This window comes from Elephantulus edwardii, unplaced genomic scaffold (genome assembly GCF_000299155.1).
Source record: "Elephantulus edwardii isolate Elephantulus edwardi_28Jun2011 unplaced genomic scaffold, EleEdw1.0 scaffold00246, whole genome shotgun sequence".
Lineage (NCBI taxonomy): Eukaryota > Metazoa > Chordata > Mammalia > Macroscelidea > Macroscelididae > Elephantulus > Elephantulus edwardii.
The window spans coordinates 1,252,419-1,270,188 of NW_006399996.1; the positions used below are offsets into that span (position 1 = coordinate 1,252,419).

Consider the following 17,770-nt stretch of genomic DNA (forward strand, 5'->3'; position numbering starts at 1 on the left):
TGGAGCCAGAACCAACCCATAGCTGACCCTCCAGCAGGTTTTCAGAAGTCAGGAATCGCCAGGAAACTGCTCCCTTAGAAATCCTATAGGGCAATCCTAATCTGCGCTATAGGGTTACCGTGAGTCAGAATGAACACAATGGCAAGAGGCATGGACCAGACACATCCTCTGTGAGCTACATGCTCAAGGCGCCCCGGACCAAGAGGACACAGACAGGCACTTGTGCAGGAGTCTTCACCTGACCCCTGCATGGATAATAAAGCCTGGCCCTAAATCTACACTTTAGAGTTTACAACGTCACCCAATACCTATCCCATTGATACTCCCTGATTTCCTGTCTTAAGAAACACACCAAAAAGCTCAGTGTCTACAAATTCAGCAGTGTGGACCACAACTTTCCAGTTACCAACCCAAGATTAACAAACTACACCAGCAGGGCACTTTAAGAAACATAAGGGCCAGGGCAGGGCAAATGCAGTTATACTGTGATTTTGTAATAAATTCTGTAAAACAAACAAAAAAAAAGAAAAGAAAAAAGTCTATGAATGGTTGAAATGGGAAACCAGTTCGCTCTGTAGTTTTTAGTATATATATAAAAAAAAAGAAGAAGAAAGTAGCACTGTGGGCCTAGTGTGGGTAACAAGAGGGACAATGAAATAGAGCTTCATGATGAACATGTAATTTTTTTAAGAGAAAATGAAAGGATGTCAGGGAAGAAAGTACCAGGATTAGTCAGCTGCGGCTAGTTAAAAACAACCAAAAGCAAAACTGTTGGAACTGACAGAGACTGAAAGGGTGGCATCCACCAGGAAAAGGCCAAGTTCATGGTCCCCACCCACTGCATGTTGGGTCCCTGCAAGAAGCTATGTTGCGCTCTGATACCTGCATGGCCCCTGACTTTTCTGAACCCGCTATGGAGACTGGACACAATGAGGTCTCTGGCGATGATGAGCCAGATGAACTAGTTTAGGATTCACCAGAGGTGCCGGCCTGGTCTTCTTTGGCTCCTTGGCTGTCCATGGATGTCAGAGCAGAGCCGAGCTCCCCAGGGCTCTCCAGCACGGATTTTGTTGGGAAGTTCATCCCCAAGCCTGCACCTCTGGGCAGGTTCTAGCCACCAATTTTCCCCTTAACCTTGTGTGCCTTCCAGGGAGGGGAGTGTGTCCACTTCAGGTTCTAATGCCAACGTCTGTGAGATGGTTGGAGTGGGAGCGAGGAGCAAGGCTTTGAGTTGTAACTTTTCCAAGTTCTAGGCAGGCTGGCTGAAAAGGAGGCCTGGTGGTACATCGGGTCCCGTAAAGATTACTCTTGGAAAGCCTATGTGCAGTCTTCCCTGCCGGGTATTTATGTTCTACCCAAATAGGAAGAGTGCACATTTACTTCCCAAGCAGGGAAAGTGTGAAGGCCCGAACCCTAACCCTAACCTCACCCTCCCTCTGGCCTCAGGTCCCCGGTGCAGCTGTAGTCCGTGGGGAAGCGTCGCCCTTTCTCCCTGCCCTGTTCAGAGCTTGCAAGTTTGGGCTCGTCCTGGGCGGGGTCTCGTGAGCGCCTTCCAGTAGTGCAAGGGGCGGGACGCAGGCCGGTCTCTTTAAGTCCGAGGCTGGCCCTGGGGCCCTGCGGGCCGATCCGTTGTGTCGTGTGGGACCTGGCTCCCACTCGCCTGCGCTGCCCGCGGCACCATGGGCCGCTACCGCATCCGCGTGGCCACTGGGGCCTGGCTCTTCTCCGGGACGCTCAACACTGTGCACCTGTGGCTGGTCGGCGCGCGCGGAGAGGCCGACCTGGAGCTACAGCTGCGTCCGATGCGCGGCGAGGTGAGTGGGGAGCGGTGCTGCCAGGCTGGACACTGGCGGAAGGGCAGGTCTCTAAGACGGGGGCTAAGTACAGGGTCGGGCCACAGCTGCACCCCCCCCTGTGCTGGGCCTTCCAGGGAATCGGGGGGGGGGTGCCAGCGCCGGAGGCAGAGTGGACGCGGCGAGGGCCAGGATCCCTGGGTCCAGATGGCACCTTCTTCCCACCCCTGGCTCCAAGTGACCCTGGAGCAAATGCAAACTTGCGCTTAATGGTCAGACAATCTCCCCCGAGAGCGGGGAAAGGGCGAAAGGGCTTGCTCAGTGGTCCAGATAAGGGCGATGATGAATAGTGGGCTATGGTGAAGAGTGTCCATCCGAGACGCGCACCGCCCCTCTCGTCCACGTCTAGGCCCCCCGCGGTTGTCCTGGCAGAAAACGTGGGTGTGGTGTTTCGGGGAACCTCTATACACAGAGGCGCCGCAGAGGAGTCCCTGGTACTAAGTCTCGCCCTCAGGAGGAGGAGTTTGAGCACGACGTGCCTGAAGACCTGGGGCCCCTGCAGTTCGTGAAATTGCGCAAACACCACTCCCTAGTGGACGACGCGTGGTTCTGCGACCGCATCACCGTGCAGGGCCCGGAGGCCAGCAGCGCAGAAGCCGCCTTCCCTTGCTACCGCTGGGTGCGCGGCCAGGGCACCCTGAGTCTTCCGGAGGGCAGCGGTGAGCCGGCACGCGAGGGGGTGGGGGACAGGCCACAGCAGAGGACCGTCCAAGGAACCCTCAAGCTGGGCAGATGCAAATTAAGAGTGAGGACCCTGTGATTTCCCCCCTACCCAGCCTCACCACTCTGCTCCCACTCCTTCCCTCCTTGGGGAAAAGTCATGACCTTATGAGACGGAGTTAGTTTACTCAGCTTAATGCTCTCCAGTCTCTCCACTCTCTTATGTAGTGTTTTTCAGAATTGTTGCTCCTGAGTGCTGCAACTCCCGGCTGACCCTCCAGCTGGTTTTCAGAGGCAGGACGTTGCAAGGGGGGAGACTGTCCGTCTCTCTCCCAAGCAGCAGCTGGTGGATTCTAATCGCCTGCCGTTGGACGGACAGCGCAACTCTTAAAGTTTATGTCAAAGAATAGATTTTAAAGAAAAAAAAAAGAGTGGGGGACTCGGGATGCTCAAGAGCGAGTAGGAGAATAAGGTCTCGAATGTTCCTAAGAGACGCATGAGGCAGCAGAGGACGCTGAAGCCAGGAAGTGAGACAGTGCTTGTCTGCAAGGTGAGGGGACAGGAAATCAAGAGTTGCAGCAATGAGGAGAAACAGAAGAGTTAACTTCAAACTGTCAAGGCAATCTCTGTGAGTCAGCGAATTAGAGCAGTGACAGGTAAGGGAGACAGACACTGGGGAGCGAGCCAAGCTGAGGTGCTTGGAAGGCACATGGATGGACAGGAGACAGGAGAGCACAGAGTAGGACTAGAAACTATGGGGTCTGTTGTCATGGGAAACAAGCAAGACAGGTGATACAAGCAGAACTGAAGATGAGTAAAAATGGGAACATGAAGTATGTATCTTTTAGAGACAGGCAAGCAAGCAAAGATGACAGGTGGGGCAGGTTATGAAATCTAGGCCAGCATGGTAACCCAGGAAGGGGGACACTAGGTAGCATTCACCTGTCTCCAAAACTTGGAAAATGTTTTCAAGACGAGTGAAGGTGTGGAGGTGTGGACAGGTGAGGCCAGAACATGTGAAATTAACCAAAGCAATATGTAATCAAAGATAGGTGTGGGCATGTGAGTGGTTAAGATTGTATCACCTTAATTCAGGGCTACAAACTGGTTCCTTCTGGTTGGACCACCTGCTGAGAAGGTGGATTCTTGCCCCAGATACACTGAATCAGAAAGGCCACTTTAAGGTGATTTATCTAATCACAGATATTGATCAAATAGGGTCTAGTAGGAGAAAACTGGTTAAGGGACAAAAGAAGTGTCAAATGTGAACTTTTTGTCTCATGGAAAGAGACAGGTGAAACTAGACTTGAAGATTAAAAAAAAATTGGAATTTAGGGATTAATCAAATGGAGGAGAAAGGCAGCAAAGTAAATATGAGAGATGATAGAGGTAAATCCTTGTAATACCTTCCCAGCACGCCTGGCAGTTGACAATGCCTTGGACATATTCCAGAAGCATCGAAAGAAAGAACTGGAAGAAAGACAGCAGATGTACCGGTAACTGGCCACGCATTAGCCCATCCACTGCCCGCTCCTCCTGGTCCTGGCCCATCACTGGCCCTATTCCCTCCCTGAACCTTTATTCCCCCACCTCCTAGCTGGGCCACCTGGAAGGAGAGATTGCCCCTGACCATAGCTGCAGACTCTCAGAATGACCTGCCTCTCAATGTGAGGTTCCGTGAGGAGAAGAGGCTGGACTTTGAATGGACACTGAAGGCAGGGTAAGGTCGAGGCAGAGTGAGAGCTGAGAAGCCCAAGGACAGGGTGGTAGGTGGTGAGGGGCTGAGCAATCAGGCTCCTGCCTGGATCCCTGTCCTAGGGTCCTGGAGATTGCTCTCAAGCATGTCTATACCTTCCTAAACACTTGGAGCCACCTGGAGGATTTCAAACAGATCTTCTGGGGTCAGAAGAGTGCACTGGCTGGTCAGTGGTTCCCTCCATCTCCAGAGTCCCCATAGCCCTTTTTGATGACCCATCTATCACATTCCATAGGCCTCCTCACTGCCCCGCCCTGATCCCAAGAATTCCTTGCCTGATAAGAACTCACCATGCCTGGTCATCTCCCAGAGGCCTCAAGGATGTACAGGCAGGGACTGAGCAAGGGTGGTCATATGCCTGCATCTCCAAGATAGAGGCTGAGGAGAGTGGTTCAGGCTGTGTGGTTCATATCCCTCTCCCCACCTCCCAGAAAAGGTTCACCAGTGCTGGCAGGATGATGAGTTTTTTGGCTACCAGTTCCTCAATGGTGCCAACCCCATGTTGCTGAGACGCTGCACATCTCTGCCCGCCCGTCTAGAGCTGCCCTCAGGGACAGAGGAGCTTCGCGCCCAGCTGAATGAAGAACTCCAGGTACCTCCTCCATTCTCCATTTTTCTCTCCTTAGCAATGTGGCAAGGGTGAAGGGGTGAAACTAAAGATGAATGTGGTGGAAGGGAAGCTACAGAAACGTACTGCCCTCGATGTAGGGTCCTGCACATCTAGGAAAATTAGAGATGACACAGTTATGTAGAAAAGAAACTAAGAGGTGCTCCCAGCATGACAGGGAACACAGGATGGGTCCCCAAGTCATGGATGGTACCAGAGATGCTGTTCACGGAGACAGCATTCCTGAGTGGTTATCAGGGCCTGGACACCACCAATGTCCATGGGCAGAGAGAAAGCAGGTGAGCATGGCAGCAGATGGTGAGTTAGGACCCCTTCTCAGAAAAGAGCTGGGTTTGAGAGAGAAAAACAGGCTGTAAGAGATGGGCAGATGGTGGGGAATCAGGCCTGCCTATCTTGACAGTCAGAGGAAAGTTTAGCAAACGCTATCAATGGTCCAAATTCAGGTTGGCTACCACACACCTCTGGGCAAGACATAATCCCTCATTAAGCTTGTTCCTTCACTTTAAAATGAAAGAACTGGACCTAGCGATCTGGTTCAGCCACTATATCCCAGTACCTATGCAGGATGACAGCACGAAGCAAATCCAATACTTTTATGTAACTTGTTCCTTGTCCTATTCTCTGGGGACAGAATCTACTTGATGGCAACACATGTGCTTGGTTTGTTGTTTTGTTTTGGTCTAGAAGTAGATTTTGGACTGTAATCATGAAAACTTTCTCTTTTTATCAGAATAATTCTCTATTTGAGGCTGACTTTATCCTGCTAGATGGGATTCCAGCCAACGTGATCCGAGGAAAGCAGCAGTACCTGGCTGCCCCCCTTGTCATGCTAAAGATGGAGCCCAACGGGAAGCTGCAACCAATGGTCATCCAGGCGAGTCTCTGGATATCTCCCCTTCCAACACTGCTCTATGTCCCCATCACTCCCTCCTTTAGGGGCCCAGGCTCCCAAACCACAGCTTCACCCAGCAACACCCCTCGAGTCACTAGATGGCTGCTAGCAGCATGCTCTTCCCTGACTCACTCAACTGGAATTACTTGTTCAAGAGTCTCAATGGCCTTTTGGAGTTCTTATCCTGTAACCCAGCGGTTCTCGAACTTTTGTGTGCCTCAGAATCACCTGAAGGGCTTGCTAAACATGGTTACCAGGCCCCACCCCCAGACTGGTACAGTAGGGCTGCTGAGATGGGGACTGAGAACTCACACTTCTAACAATTTACAAGGTGATGCTGATGCTGCATTTTAGGAGCAATACCCTGAGAGCCATGATTCAATCTTTCTGAGGCCTCTGGCTCTGAACACCCATTTTCACTTAAGTAATTCTTCTTTGTTCTCACAAACCAGCTGGCTGACAAATTCTGTCAATTGCCTCACACATTCTGTCTCCTCCCCATTCCAATATCCTAGCGCAGCCCCCATCACATTTCTCCCAAACCACTATTCGGCCTTCCTTACTGGTCCCTGCTTCCAGGCACTCCTCCATCCAAGCTAACCAACATGGCGTTCACCCTACCCTCACAACCAGTTAGAGGCTAGGGGGAAGGGTCTTCCTTCCTCATTACTAGACTACTGGAAGGCAGGACTCTTATTTCAGTCCTCTTTTCTCTAGAATGCTGAATGCAATGCCGTACGTATGATGTAAATTCAATGCATGCTTAATTTCTCTTTCCCCAGCTCCAGCCTCCCAATTCCAGCTCTCCTGCTCCACCACTCTTCCTGCCCTCAGATCCTCCACTTGCCTGGCTCCTCGCAAAGGTCTGGGTCCGAAATTCAGATTTCCAACTGCACCAGCTCCAGTATCATTTGCTCAACACTCATCTGGTGGCTGAAGTCATTGCTGTTGCCACCATGAGGTGCCTCCCAGAACTGCACCCTCTCTTCAAGGTACAGGCCCAATCCTCCCAGGCCCATCTCTCTTGGATCCCTGAGAAAGGAAACAGCTTAATGATACCAAATAGCATTGCAACCACCACCACCACCAAAAAAAAAAACCCCAAAACTTTCTAGCAATATGTAAATGGAAAAATTAGCAAAAACAGACTGTGGCAATATCTTGGTCCTTGTATTTTTATTAAGTCACTTAATGTTTCTTCAAGACACATTATGAAACTCAAACTCATCTCCATAGAATCAGCTGTTTGCTATGGAGACAGATAAGGGAGTGGCTGGACTCATAATGGGAGTTTTAGGTGTGAAGAGTGGTTTAACCTGTTCAGAAGAAATGATGGAATTCAGGAGATGGCATGAGATCAAGAAATCCAAAACTCTTCATCAATCTGGTCTCCATCATGAGGTCACACCTACTCGTAGGCAGGTTCTGGGGTAGGAGCGGAAGTCCCAACAGAAACGCTCGTTGCTGTGTCTGGCAACTACTCACTGGCAGTCCTGCCAGCATTTCAAACTCCATTTTTAGCCTGAAACTGAGCACCTCACCTTTTACCCTAAACCGATTTCTTCTCACTTTATTTCTGACAATTGTTTTAGTTATAAAAAAAGCACCTTGAAAACATTTTTTAGATGATTTTACTGCCTTCTGCTTAACATGGAATACTGGATTCACTGTTGTGTGGGGGTTTTAACTTTATTGTGGTATTGTTATGTGCCATCCAGTTGGAAGTGACTCACTGCTGACCCTTTAATGGGTTTTCAGAGGCTGCAAATTGCACGGAGGGAAGAAATTACTCATCTTTCTCTGACTGAGCAGCTGACGGATTTGAACAGCTTTGTCTTTGGCTTGGCAACGCATCTCCATATCCACTAGGCTACCAGAGATAGTTTTATAACAGAAATCTGTAAAACACACCCACTCTTTGGGATCCTAGGTGTTGCAAGAACACTGCTCTTCAAGCTTACACCTAGATCTGTTGCTGCTCCTCTTTCCTCCTCTGTTGTTGTTGTCATGTACAGCCAAGTCTGACCCATAGCTGACCCTCCAATGGTTTTTCAGAGGCAGTTAATTGCACGGGAGGAGACTGCCCATCCTTCTTCAGAGAGAAGCTCCTTATCCAGTGGAGAAGCTGGTGGCCTCGAACCTCAGGCCTTCGAGATTGCAGTGCAGCTTCTTGCCACTAGGCCACCTAAGCTTACTCTGCTATTCTTTCATCTGTTCTATACTTGATTTTCCCCCTTCCAGTCTCATCATTCTCTTGCTGATGCAGGTCTATCCACCTGTCTCTTGGCCATGTATACACAGCCCTGCTGGACTACTTTACTTTCCTTGGTTTTTTTATTTGGTTTTACTTAACAGATTCCTTAGTTGCGTTGACAGTGATGTTTTAATATTGATAGGATATCTCTATTGATTTTAAACTCTATTTCCAGATTTAATTCTCTGATTCTTATGGAGGACACCATTTGTTTTCCTAGCTAAATAATAAGTCTCGTAAGGTGCAAATAAGGCTGATATTTTTATCTGTATCACTCGTTAGGTGTCATTGAGTTGACTTTGACCCTGTATACAATAAGCTGAAACCCTAATTGATGTTGTGCCACCTTCAGAATCTCTGCTGTGTTTAATAAAGCCAGCCCACTGATGCAGAAACTGTCAAGCCACCTTACTGAGGGTCTTCCTCTCTTTTGCTGATCTCTGCTATTCCTTGAGAAGAGACATCATGCTTGGAAAGGTGGTAAGTCAGTGAAAGAAAGGACTCGACCAGACGGATTGACATAGTAACTGCAGCAGTGGGCTCAGAGGTGTCAGAGATGACGAGGATAGCACAGCACCATACAGTGTTTAGGGTTGCTATGCATCATACTCAACTTGACAGCACCTAACAATAACAATAGCTTTTCTAGGGACTAGTGTTATGGTGCTGGAGAAGAGTATTGAGCATACAGATTGGTCTGTCTTGGAGAGGGCAATCCTTGAAGACTAGGATTTTGAAGCTCCACCTCACATACTTTGGGCATGTGGCCAGGAGGGACCAGTCCTTGGAGGAGGACATCATGTTTGGAAAGGTGGAGGGAAAGCGCAGGAGGGGGAAGACCCCAGATGAGACAGATTGATACCGTAACTAGGGAAGTGGGAGTAGGTGTATTGGAGTGAGACATGCTCAGGACAGGGAAGACTTCAGATCTGTTATACATAGGATCACTATGAGTGGCCTCAACTCAAGGGCACATAACAACAACACTCTTTCCTAGAAACATGACCAAAACATATGAAACAAACTATCCTTTCTTCTGCTACTACTTACATACTTATTATAGCCATATATGTACATGTTTTACTAAATGTATTCTAGATCGTTAAGATTTCTGAGAAGCCCTGGTGGTACAATGGTTAAGCACTCAGCTGCTTGCCAAAAGGCTGTACGTTCAAACTCACCAGCCACTTCATGTTCTTCAGGACAAGGATGTTACATTCTGCTCCTGCAACAATTACAGCCCAGAAGATCCTATGGGATGTTCTATTCTGCCTTCTGGGGTCTCTCCGAGGTGCAGTTGACCCGACAGCACACAGCAACAGATTTCTGAGAATTTCAGAGGCCTGCATCATGAGTCATGTTCAGGGAGCTCTGGTGGTGGAGTCTGTAGGGAGTTGGGCTGCTAACCCAAAAGCCCTGCTTCTCTGGCAGTTCAAATCCACCACTGGCCCCACGGGAGAAGGATGAGCAGGATGTCCAGGCAACTGCATGGAGGAATGAAGGGAGGCAGCCACCACCTGGGCCCCCCACTCTCCAAGGACGGGCTCTACATGGCTTTCACTAACCACTTGCTCCCCTTTCTGTACCTTCCCAGTTCCTGGTCCCCCACATGCGCTACACCATGGAAATCAATACTCGGGCCCGGAACCAACTCATCTCAGAAGGAGGCATATTTGATAAGGTAGGTAAGGAAAGAGCTCATCCATCTTTTCATGACCTCCTGCCACTCAAGGGGTCCCAAACCAATTATGTCTTGGAGAGAGTGCAGCCAGAGTGCTCAATGGAGGCAAAGATGATGAAGCTTCACCTCACACACTTTGGGCATGTTGCTGAAAGGGGCTATTCCTTGAAGAAGGACATGATGCTAAGAAAAGTAGAGGCTCAGTGAAGGAGAGGAAGACCCTCAACCAGGTGGACTGACACAATGCATGCCACAATGGGCTCTAGTGTATCAGGAAGTGTGAATATGGCACAGGATAGGACAGGGTTCAGATATGTTGTTCATAGTGTTACTATGGGTCACACTCAACGTGATGACACCTAACAACAACAACAACCCAATGATGTGGGGCTGCCCTGCCACTTTTATACACATGACTTTAAATCTGAAAACCCAATAGACAGGGCCCTCATTCCATGGTTCTGAGACCTGCTTTGCTCCTCATCACCTCCTCCTCTCTTGTCCTAGGCCGTGAGCACAGGAGGAGGCGGCCATGTGATCTTGCTCCAGAGAGCAATGGAGCAGCTGACCTACCGCTCACTCTGCACTCCTGACAACCTGGCCGACCGGGGCCTGCTGGGACTCCCAAGTGCCCTCTACGCCCAGGACGCTTTACGGCTCTGGGAGATCACTGCCCGGTGGGAAAGGGTGATAGCTGATGCATGGAGGCGGTGGAGGCTGGGAGGAGTGAGAGGTGTGAGGTTTGCATGAGGCAAAGGGAATAAAGGAGGAAATGGCATGGAGGGTGTAAGAAGAGATCACCATGAGACAGGGAGCCCAGAGGAGGAGAGCTGTGGATGGGGGGACTGTGGGATCCGGAGGGCTGTGGTTTTGTTAGGAAAACCATGAACTGTACCTGCATAGAGGATTCCAGGAACTAATGACCCAAGGGCCTGTGAGCTTCCTCTGTGGTGAGCAGAAAGAGCTGAGGAATGGCCTCAAGGGCAAGTCTGGGAGGATTTATCCTGAGATGCAGTGAATGACAGCAGGCAGAGGCCACAGAACAGAATAGAAGTCAGAGCCTCCTCCTATCAAGGAGCTCACCTCCCTGCCCCTGACAGGTACGTGGAGGGGATTGTCTACCTCTTCTACCAAAGGGATGATGTCGTAAGAGGGGACCCTGAGCTGCAAGCCTGGTGTCGGGAGATCACCGAGGTGGGGCTGTGTCAGGCCCAGAACCGAGGTATGACCATGACTCCTCTCCCGAGGCATAGCCTTTAATCTCTGCCTCTCTGGGGACAAGATCCTAATCCCTCATCACAACTCTCCCAAAACTTCAGAATCCCACTCATACCCAACATAAGGGCTTTCCCAGCTGAAGACAATTCTAGATACGCAAGGCCTGTCCTCCCAAAAACCCTGGCCATCATCCTCTACTCTCATCCCTCAGCTACATCACAGATGTCCTTAACCTTCCGCAGTGTGGGGGCCCAAGCTGACAGAACCACAGCCAGTGAATGGTTTTTATCTGGCCCTTTATGATCTTTCCATGGTTCCCTACCCACAAATATAAATGAGATATTCCCTTGGAAATCATGATGCCCCTCTCTGACTTCCCCTCTCTTTTCTCTCCTCCTGCTTGCCACTGTCCAGCAGATACAAGTGGCCCACTCTTACAACAGTGCCAGGTCATTTCGAGATGCAGGTGCAAAACAGGACGTGGTCTAGCTGAAACTTGAGCTCAGGGCTCACAATCCTTTAGGCAGTCTACCCTCCTTGCTATGAGCTGGTCACTGTCTGTCTGCTCTCCCACATTTGAATCTATTAGGAGGAAACAGCTGCTCCTGAGCTCGTCCCAGGTTCATGCTTTCCTTGTTAGCACACACGCGCTAGTATGGACCGCATGGCGTCATTCTGCTTCTGAGCAACGCCTCTGTGGGACAAAAAAAGTAGAGAGCTGTTATTATTGCCGAGTCCTGGAGATGTGGGGATCAAGTAGCCATTGTCAATTTTGACGAAATAACTTGAATATGGAATGCAAAAAGTATGAATCTACAAAAACCAGAAGTTGTAAAAAATTAGATGGAACACAGAGACTGACATGCTAGGCATTAGTAAGCAGAGACAGTCTGGTATTGGTCATTTTGAATCATACAATCATATGCTCTGTTATGCCAGGAATGATAAATTGACAAGAAATGGTACTCCAATTATACTCAAAAAGAACATCTCTACTTTATTGTGAAGTACAATGCTGTGATAGGATCATACCCATTCACAGGTGTGACCTATCAATACAACTTATTCAAATATATGCACTGATTACTAAAGCCAAGGATGAAGAAATGAGGATTTGTACCAATTTCTAAGTTTCAAGTTGACTGAATACACAATTAAGATGCATTAACAGTAACTGGTAACTGAGATGAAAATGTTGGAAACAAAGGAGGACTGGTAGTTGGAAAATATGGCCTTGGAAATAGGAATGAGGCCAGAGGTTGCATAATAGAATTTTGTACAATTATTTCTTCATTGTAATACATTTTTTAAAAAACAAACCTTAAAACAGCGACTGCATACATAAACCTCCACCTATGGACTACACAAGAATCAAACTGACTACATCTGAGGAAAGAGATGGTGGAGAAGTTCATTATCTGCAGTCAAAATAAGGCCAGTCTCAACCATTGAAGAGACCATCAACTGCTCATAGGCAAGCTGAAGCAATGAACAAATTCAAACCTTGCATCTTAAATGACACAGGAAGCATCAAAAAGACGATGGAAGGCATATACAAAATCACTGTGCCAAAAAGAAGTTATCAAAGACAAACCATTTCAAGTAGCATATGATGAGGAACCATAGGTAATGAAGGAAGAAGTTCAAGCTGCACTCAAGGCATTGTATGAAAAGGTCTCAGGAATTGATGGAATACCAATTAAGGTGTTTAAGCAAACAGATGAAAACCTGGAGGTGTCCACTTGTCTACTGAAAGAAATTTGGAAGACAGCTACCTGACCAACTGACTGGAAGTGATCCATATTTGTCCTCATTCTCCAATAAAGATGATCTAGGTTCATCGTAGAGAGGGTGAAACCAAGATGCTCCTTCGAAGCAAGGATACTTGGGCTTCATCTGACATACTTTATGAATGTTGCAAGGAGGGACCAGGCCTTGAAGAGGGACATCATGTTTGTGAAGGTGGAGAGACAGCACAAGAGAGGAAGACTCTCAATGAAATGGATTCACAGTGACTGGGGTAATGGGGTAGGTGTGTCAAAGACAAGGTTGGCACAGAATAGAGCAGGATTTAGGGCTATTATATATAGGGTCATTATGAGTCACAAGTGACTGCACAGAACAACAACTGAGTATAGAAATTATTGAGCAATATCGTTAATATCATAGGCAAGTAAAATTTTACTGAAGAATATGAAAAATGGCTTAGTGCAGGACACAAACAGGGGACAGAAACTCAAGTTGCACTCAGAAGAGGCTTTAGAACAAAGTATATCATTCCTGATGTCAAATGGCTCTTGGTTGAAAACAATACCAAACAGATATTGTGTTTTGTTGACTATACAAAGGCATCTGACTGTGTGGATCCTAATAAGTTATAGACAATATTGAGAAGAATAGGTATTCCAGAACACTTAATTGTTCTTGTGCAAAATCTATACATAGAACAAGAAGCAGTCCTTTTAACAGAACAAAAAGACACTGCATGGTTTAAAGTCAGAAAAAGTGTGGATCAGGGTTGGATCCTTTCTCCATGTTTATTCAATCTGTATGCCTAAAAAATTATTTGAGAAGTTGAACTAAATGAAAAATGTGACATCAGGACTGAAGAGTCAGGAAAAAACTATGCATATGGCAGTTTGCTGAAGTGTCAAAAACATAAAGCACTTGCAAAGAACAACAGACTTCAATGTAGATTTGACTTCAACATCAAAAAAATAAAAATCCTCACAACTAGACCAATAGGTTACATCATGATAGATGGGAAAAAATACTGAAGTTGCCAAGGATTTAATTTTCCTTGTATCCACTATTGGCACCTGTGGTAGTAGCAGTCAAGAAATCCTAAGATACATGTCATTGGATTCTCAGCATTTCTCAAGGTGAGAGATCTGAAAAACAAATTTCAGCCTTGAGTTGCAATAATGAAGGATACCATGGGTAATATGTTGAATGAGCCAGAAGCATCAAAAGAAGACAGAGGGAAGACACAGAGTCACTGTACCAAAAAGAACTGACACTTAAAAATTTCAGGAAGTACCACATGAACAAGAGCCAATGGTAGTAAAGGAAGAAGTTGAAGTCACATGGAAGACCTTGGCCAAAAATAAGGCCCCAGGAATCGGTGGGATATTGATTGCCATGTTTCAACCAACAGATGCAGCCTTGGATGTGCTCATCAGTCTATGCCAGGAAATTTGGAGGGCAGCTGTCTGGCCAACTGATTGGAAGAGATCCATATTTATTCCCATTCCCAAGAAAAGTGATCCAACAGAATGTGGAAATTATTGAAGAATATCATTAATTTCACACACAAGCAAAATACCACAGATAATTCATTAAAAAATGGCTAGAAGAGTACATAGATAGAGAACTGCCAGAAGTTCAAGCAGAACTTAGAAAAGGCCATGGAACCCGGATATCAATGTTGACATGAGATGGATCCTGGCTGAAAGTAAAGAATACTAGAAGACCTATTTGTGCTTTATTGACTGTGCAAAAACATTTGATTGTGTGGATCACAACAAATTACGGCTAACCTTGAGAAAAATGGGAATCCCAGAACACTTAATTGTACTCCTGTGAAACCTACAGCTAGAACAAGAGGCTGTTGTGTGAACAGAGCAAGGGAACACTACATGATTTAAAATTAAGAAAGGTGTGTGTCAGGGTTGTATTCTCTCTCCATACCTATTCAATTTATTGCCCAGCAAGGGAGCTCTCATGACCTAGTGGCAAGAAGCTGTGCTGAAATCTCAAAAGCACATGGTTCAAATCCACCAGATGCTCTGCTGGAGAAGGAGGGGCAATCTCCTCCTGTGCCAGTCAGATCTGATTTGACAGTACACAACAAAACAAAAACATAAAATCAATTTATTGGCCAGCAAATTATTCAAGAAGCTGGACTCTATGAAGATAAATGTGGGATTAGAATCAGAAAAAGACTCATCAGTAACCCGTGTTATACAAATGATACAACCTTGCTTGTTGAAAGTGAGGAGGGCTTGATGCACTTGCTGCATAAGATTAAGGAACTCAGCCTTCAATATGGATTGGATCTCAACATCAAGAAAACAAAAGTTCATGCCATTGGCCCAATAAGCAACATCATGATAGATGGAGAAAAGATTGAAGCTGTCAGTTAATTCAATTCTTGAAATTAATCCAATTCTTGGATTCATAATCAACACCTTTGGTACCAGCAGTCAGAAGATGAGAAGATCTATTGCATCGGGAAAGTCTGTAGTCAGGGACCTCTCCAAATTATTAAGGAGCAGTGATGTTAACTTGAGGACTAAGGTGTGCTTCATAGGGTCGCTATGAGTCGCCTGCGACTCGACGGCACTTAACAACAACAACAACAAGGTGTGCTTGATTCATAGTCTTTTCAATGACTTGCTGAACATATGAGAGCTGGACAATGAATAGGGATGACAGAAAAAGCATTGATGTCTTTGAACTATAATGTTAGAGAATATTACTGAACAACCCATGGACGGCCAAAAGAACAAACATGTCTTGGAGAAGGTGCAGCCAGAGTGCTCTTTGGAGACAAAGATGAGGAGGCTTTATCTCACAGACTTAGGGCATGTTGCTAGGAGGGGCTACTGGAGAGGGACACGATGCTAGGGAAGGAGAGGGTCAGAAAAAGAGAGGAAGACCCTCAACCATGTGAACTGGCATGGTGACTGTTACAAGGGGCTCTAGAGTGTCAAAAATTGTGAGGATAGCACAGGATAGGACAGGGTTCAGATCTGTTGTTCATGTGGTCGCTATGGGTCTACTCAACTCATGGCACTTGACAATAGCATATCATTGAATAAATCTGCCATAAAGGACCTCTGTAAAGCACTCAAAAGCAAGGATGCCAGTTTAAAGACTAAGGTGCGCCTAATCCAATCCATGGTATTTTAAATTGCTTTGAATGCATCCGAAAGTTGGACAGTAAAGAAGACTAAGCAGAACCAATGTCTCTGAACTGTATAAGTAAAGAGTATTGAATATACTATGATTGTATCACGAGAGTAAACAGATCTGACTTGGTGTGCAACCAGGGTGCAATTTAGAGGCAAGGGTAGTAAATCTCTGCCGAAGCAGTCTTGTGGCTGCCCCTCCTTTGGATTCCCAAGGCTGTAAATAGAAAATTGCCCACCTTTCTCCCTTGGAGCTGCTGGTGGATTTGAACCTTTGAGTTAGCAGCCTAACTCCCCATGGACCAGGCTACCAGGGCTCCCTTATGTTAGATTTTAGCCACTGAGTGCAATTCTATTCTGAAAAACCTGGAGTTGTCAAAAAATGGAATCAATATGATAGTATGAGTTTGGAGACCTCTCATGGCCTAGTGGCAAGAAGCTGTGCGGCAATCCCAAAGGTCATGTGGTTCAAGAACACCAGCCACTCTGTGGGAGAAGAATGGACAATCTCTTCCTGTGCAATTAATAGCCTCTGAAAACCTGTTCACAGGAGACTCAGCTATGGGTCGGTTCCATCTCTACGGTACACAGCACTACCACCTCACATACTTCAGACATGCTGCTAGGAAACGTTCTTCCCTGGAACGGGACATCACAGTTGGAAAGGCAGAGAGTCAGTGAAAGAGCAGAAGACCTTCAACGAGATACACTGACACAATGACTGCAGCAAGGGCCTCGAGTGTTTTAGAGATGGTGAGGACAGCACAGGACAGGACAGGGTTCAGATGTGTTGTTTATAAGGTCGCTATGAGCCATACTCAAATCAATGGCATCTCACAACAACATAAATGCCTAAAGGAGCTTTGGTAAGGTAGTAGGTTAAGTGTTGGGTTGTTAACCAAAAAGTTAGCAGAGCAAAGCTACAAACCATTCCACAGGAGCAAGATGAAGCAGTCTCCTCCCATTAAGATTTACAGCCTCAGAAACTCACTGGAGGTTTGTCATGGGTCAGAATTCAACAACACTGCACTTGAGCGAATAAATGCTTGAGCAAAGACTGAAATCTAAGACTGATGCAAATATGTGTGGTTTTCATTCTTTCATACAAACACATCTGAGTGAACAAACGCCTTTCTTTCTTTCTTTCATGCTGGAGCCTCTAAAACCTGTTTCCTTCCTGCCCAGGTTTCCCCATTTCCTTCCAGTCACGGGCTCAGCTCTGCTATTTCCTCACCATGTGTGTATTCACATGCACTGCCCAGCATGCAGCTATCAACCAGGGACAGGTATGGACAGCCTAAAACCCAGATCCTCGTGGGCAAATGTCTGGACCCTGGGACACCCAAGGGCGAGAAGGGAGGGTTAGCACTCCAAAGTGCCATGGTTCTTAGGGCTACGGTTTCTTCCTCTAGATAGACTGGTATGCCTGGGTCCCTAATGGCCCGTGCACGATGAGGATGCCCCCACCCACCACCAAGGAAGATATAACGATGGCCACAGTGATGGAGTCACTACCTGATGTCCAGCAGGCTAGTCTTCAAATGACTATCACATGGCATCTGGGCCGAAAGCAGCCAGATATGGTGAGAAGGGACTGTGGGTAGGCGGAAGTGTTGGAAGGTATGCAACAGAGTGAGGAGCTGACATGTACATCTGACATGGGGCTGGGGACTGACTGATCTTTTGTTCTGCCTCAGGTGCCTCTGGGGCATCACAAGGAAAAATACTTCTCAAACCCCAAAGCCAAGGCTGTGCTAGACCAATTCCAAACAGATCTGGAAAACCTGGAAAAGGAGATTACCACCCGGAATAAGCAACTTAACCTACCCTATGAATACCTGAAACCCAGCCACATAGAGAACAGCGTCACCATCTGAGCGCTGAACTGCCCCCACCTGCAGGACATCAGACCAGC

General features: G+C 47.1%; 1 protein-coding gene across 1 annotated transcript; it reads left to right on the forward strand.

Moving 5' to 3' along the window:
• Nucleotides 1-1,679: 1,679 nt before the first annotated feature.
• ALOX12 (arachidonate 12-lipoxygenase) lies at nt 1,680-17,732 on the forward strand. Its single transcript, XM_006899083.1, has 14 exons — nt 1,680-1,814; nt 2,308-2,512; nt 3,928-4,009; nt 4,111-4,233; nt 4,332-4,435; nt 4,701-4,861; nt 5,628-5,771; nt 6,572-6,781; nt 9,638-9,724; nt 10,232-10,401; nt 10,825-10,946; nt 17,041-17,141; nt 17,268-17,438; nt 17,553-17,732. The coding sequence occupies exons 1-14, from the start codon at nt 1,680-1,682 to the stop codon at nt 17,730-17,732; spliced, it is 1,995 nt and encodes a 664-aa protein (XP_006899145.1).
• The last annotated feature ends 38 nt before the right edge of the window (nt 17,733-17,770 follow it).

Coding starts and splice junctions, on each gene's coding strand:
- ALOX12 (XM_006899083.1), top strand. CDS start 1,680: ATGGGCCGCTACCGCATCCGCGTGGCCACTGGGGCCTGGCTCTTCTCC. Junction 1,815..2,307: donor TGCGTCCGATGCGCGGCGAG/GTGAGTGGGGAG, acceptor TCTCGCCCTCAG/GAGGAGGAGTTTGAGCACGA. Junction 10,402..10,824: donor CTCTGGGAGATCACTGCCCG/GTGGGAAAGGGT, acceptor TGCCCCTGACAG/GTACGTGGAGGGGATTGTCT.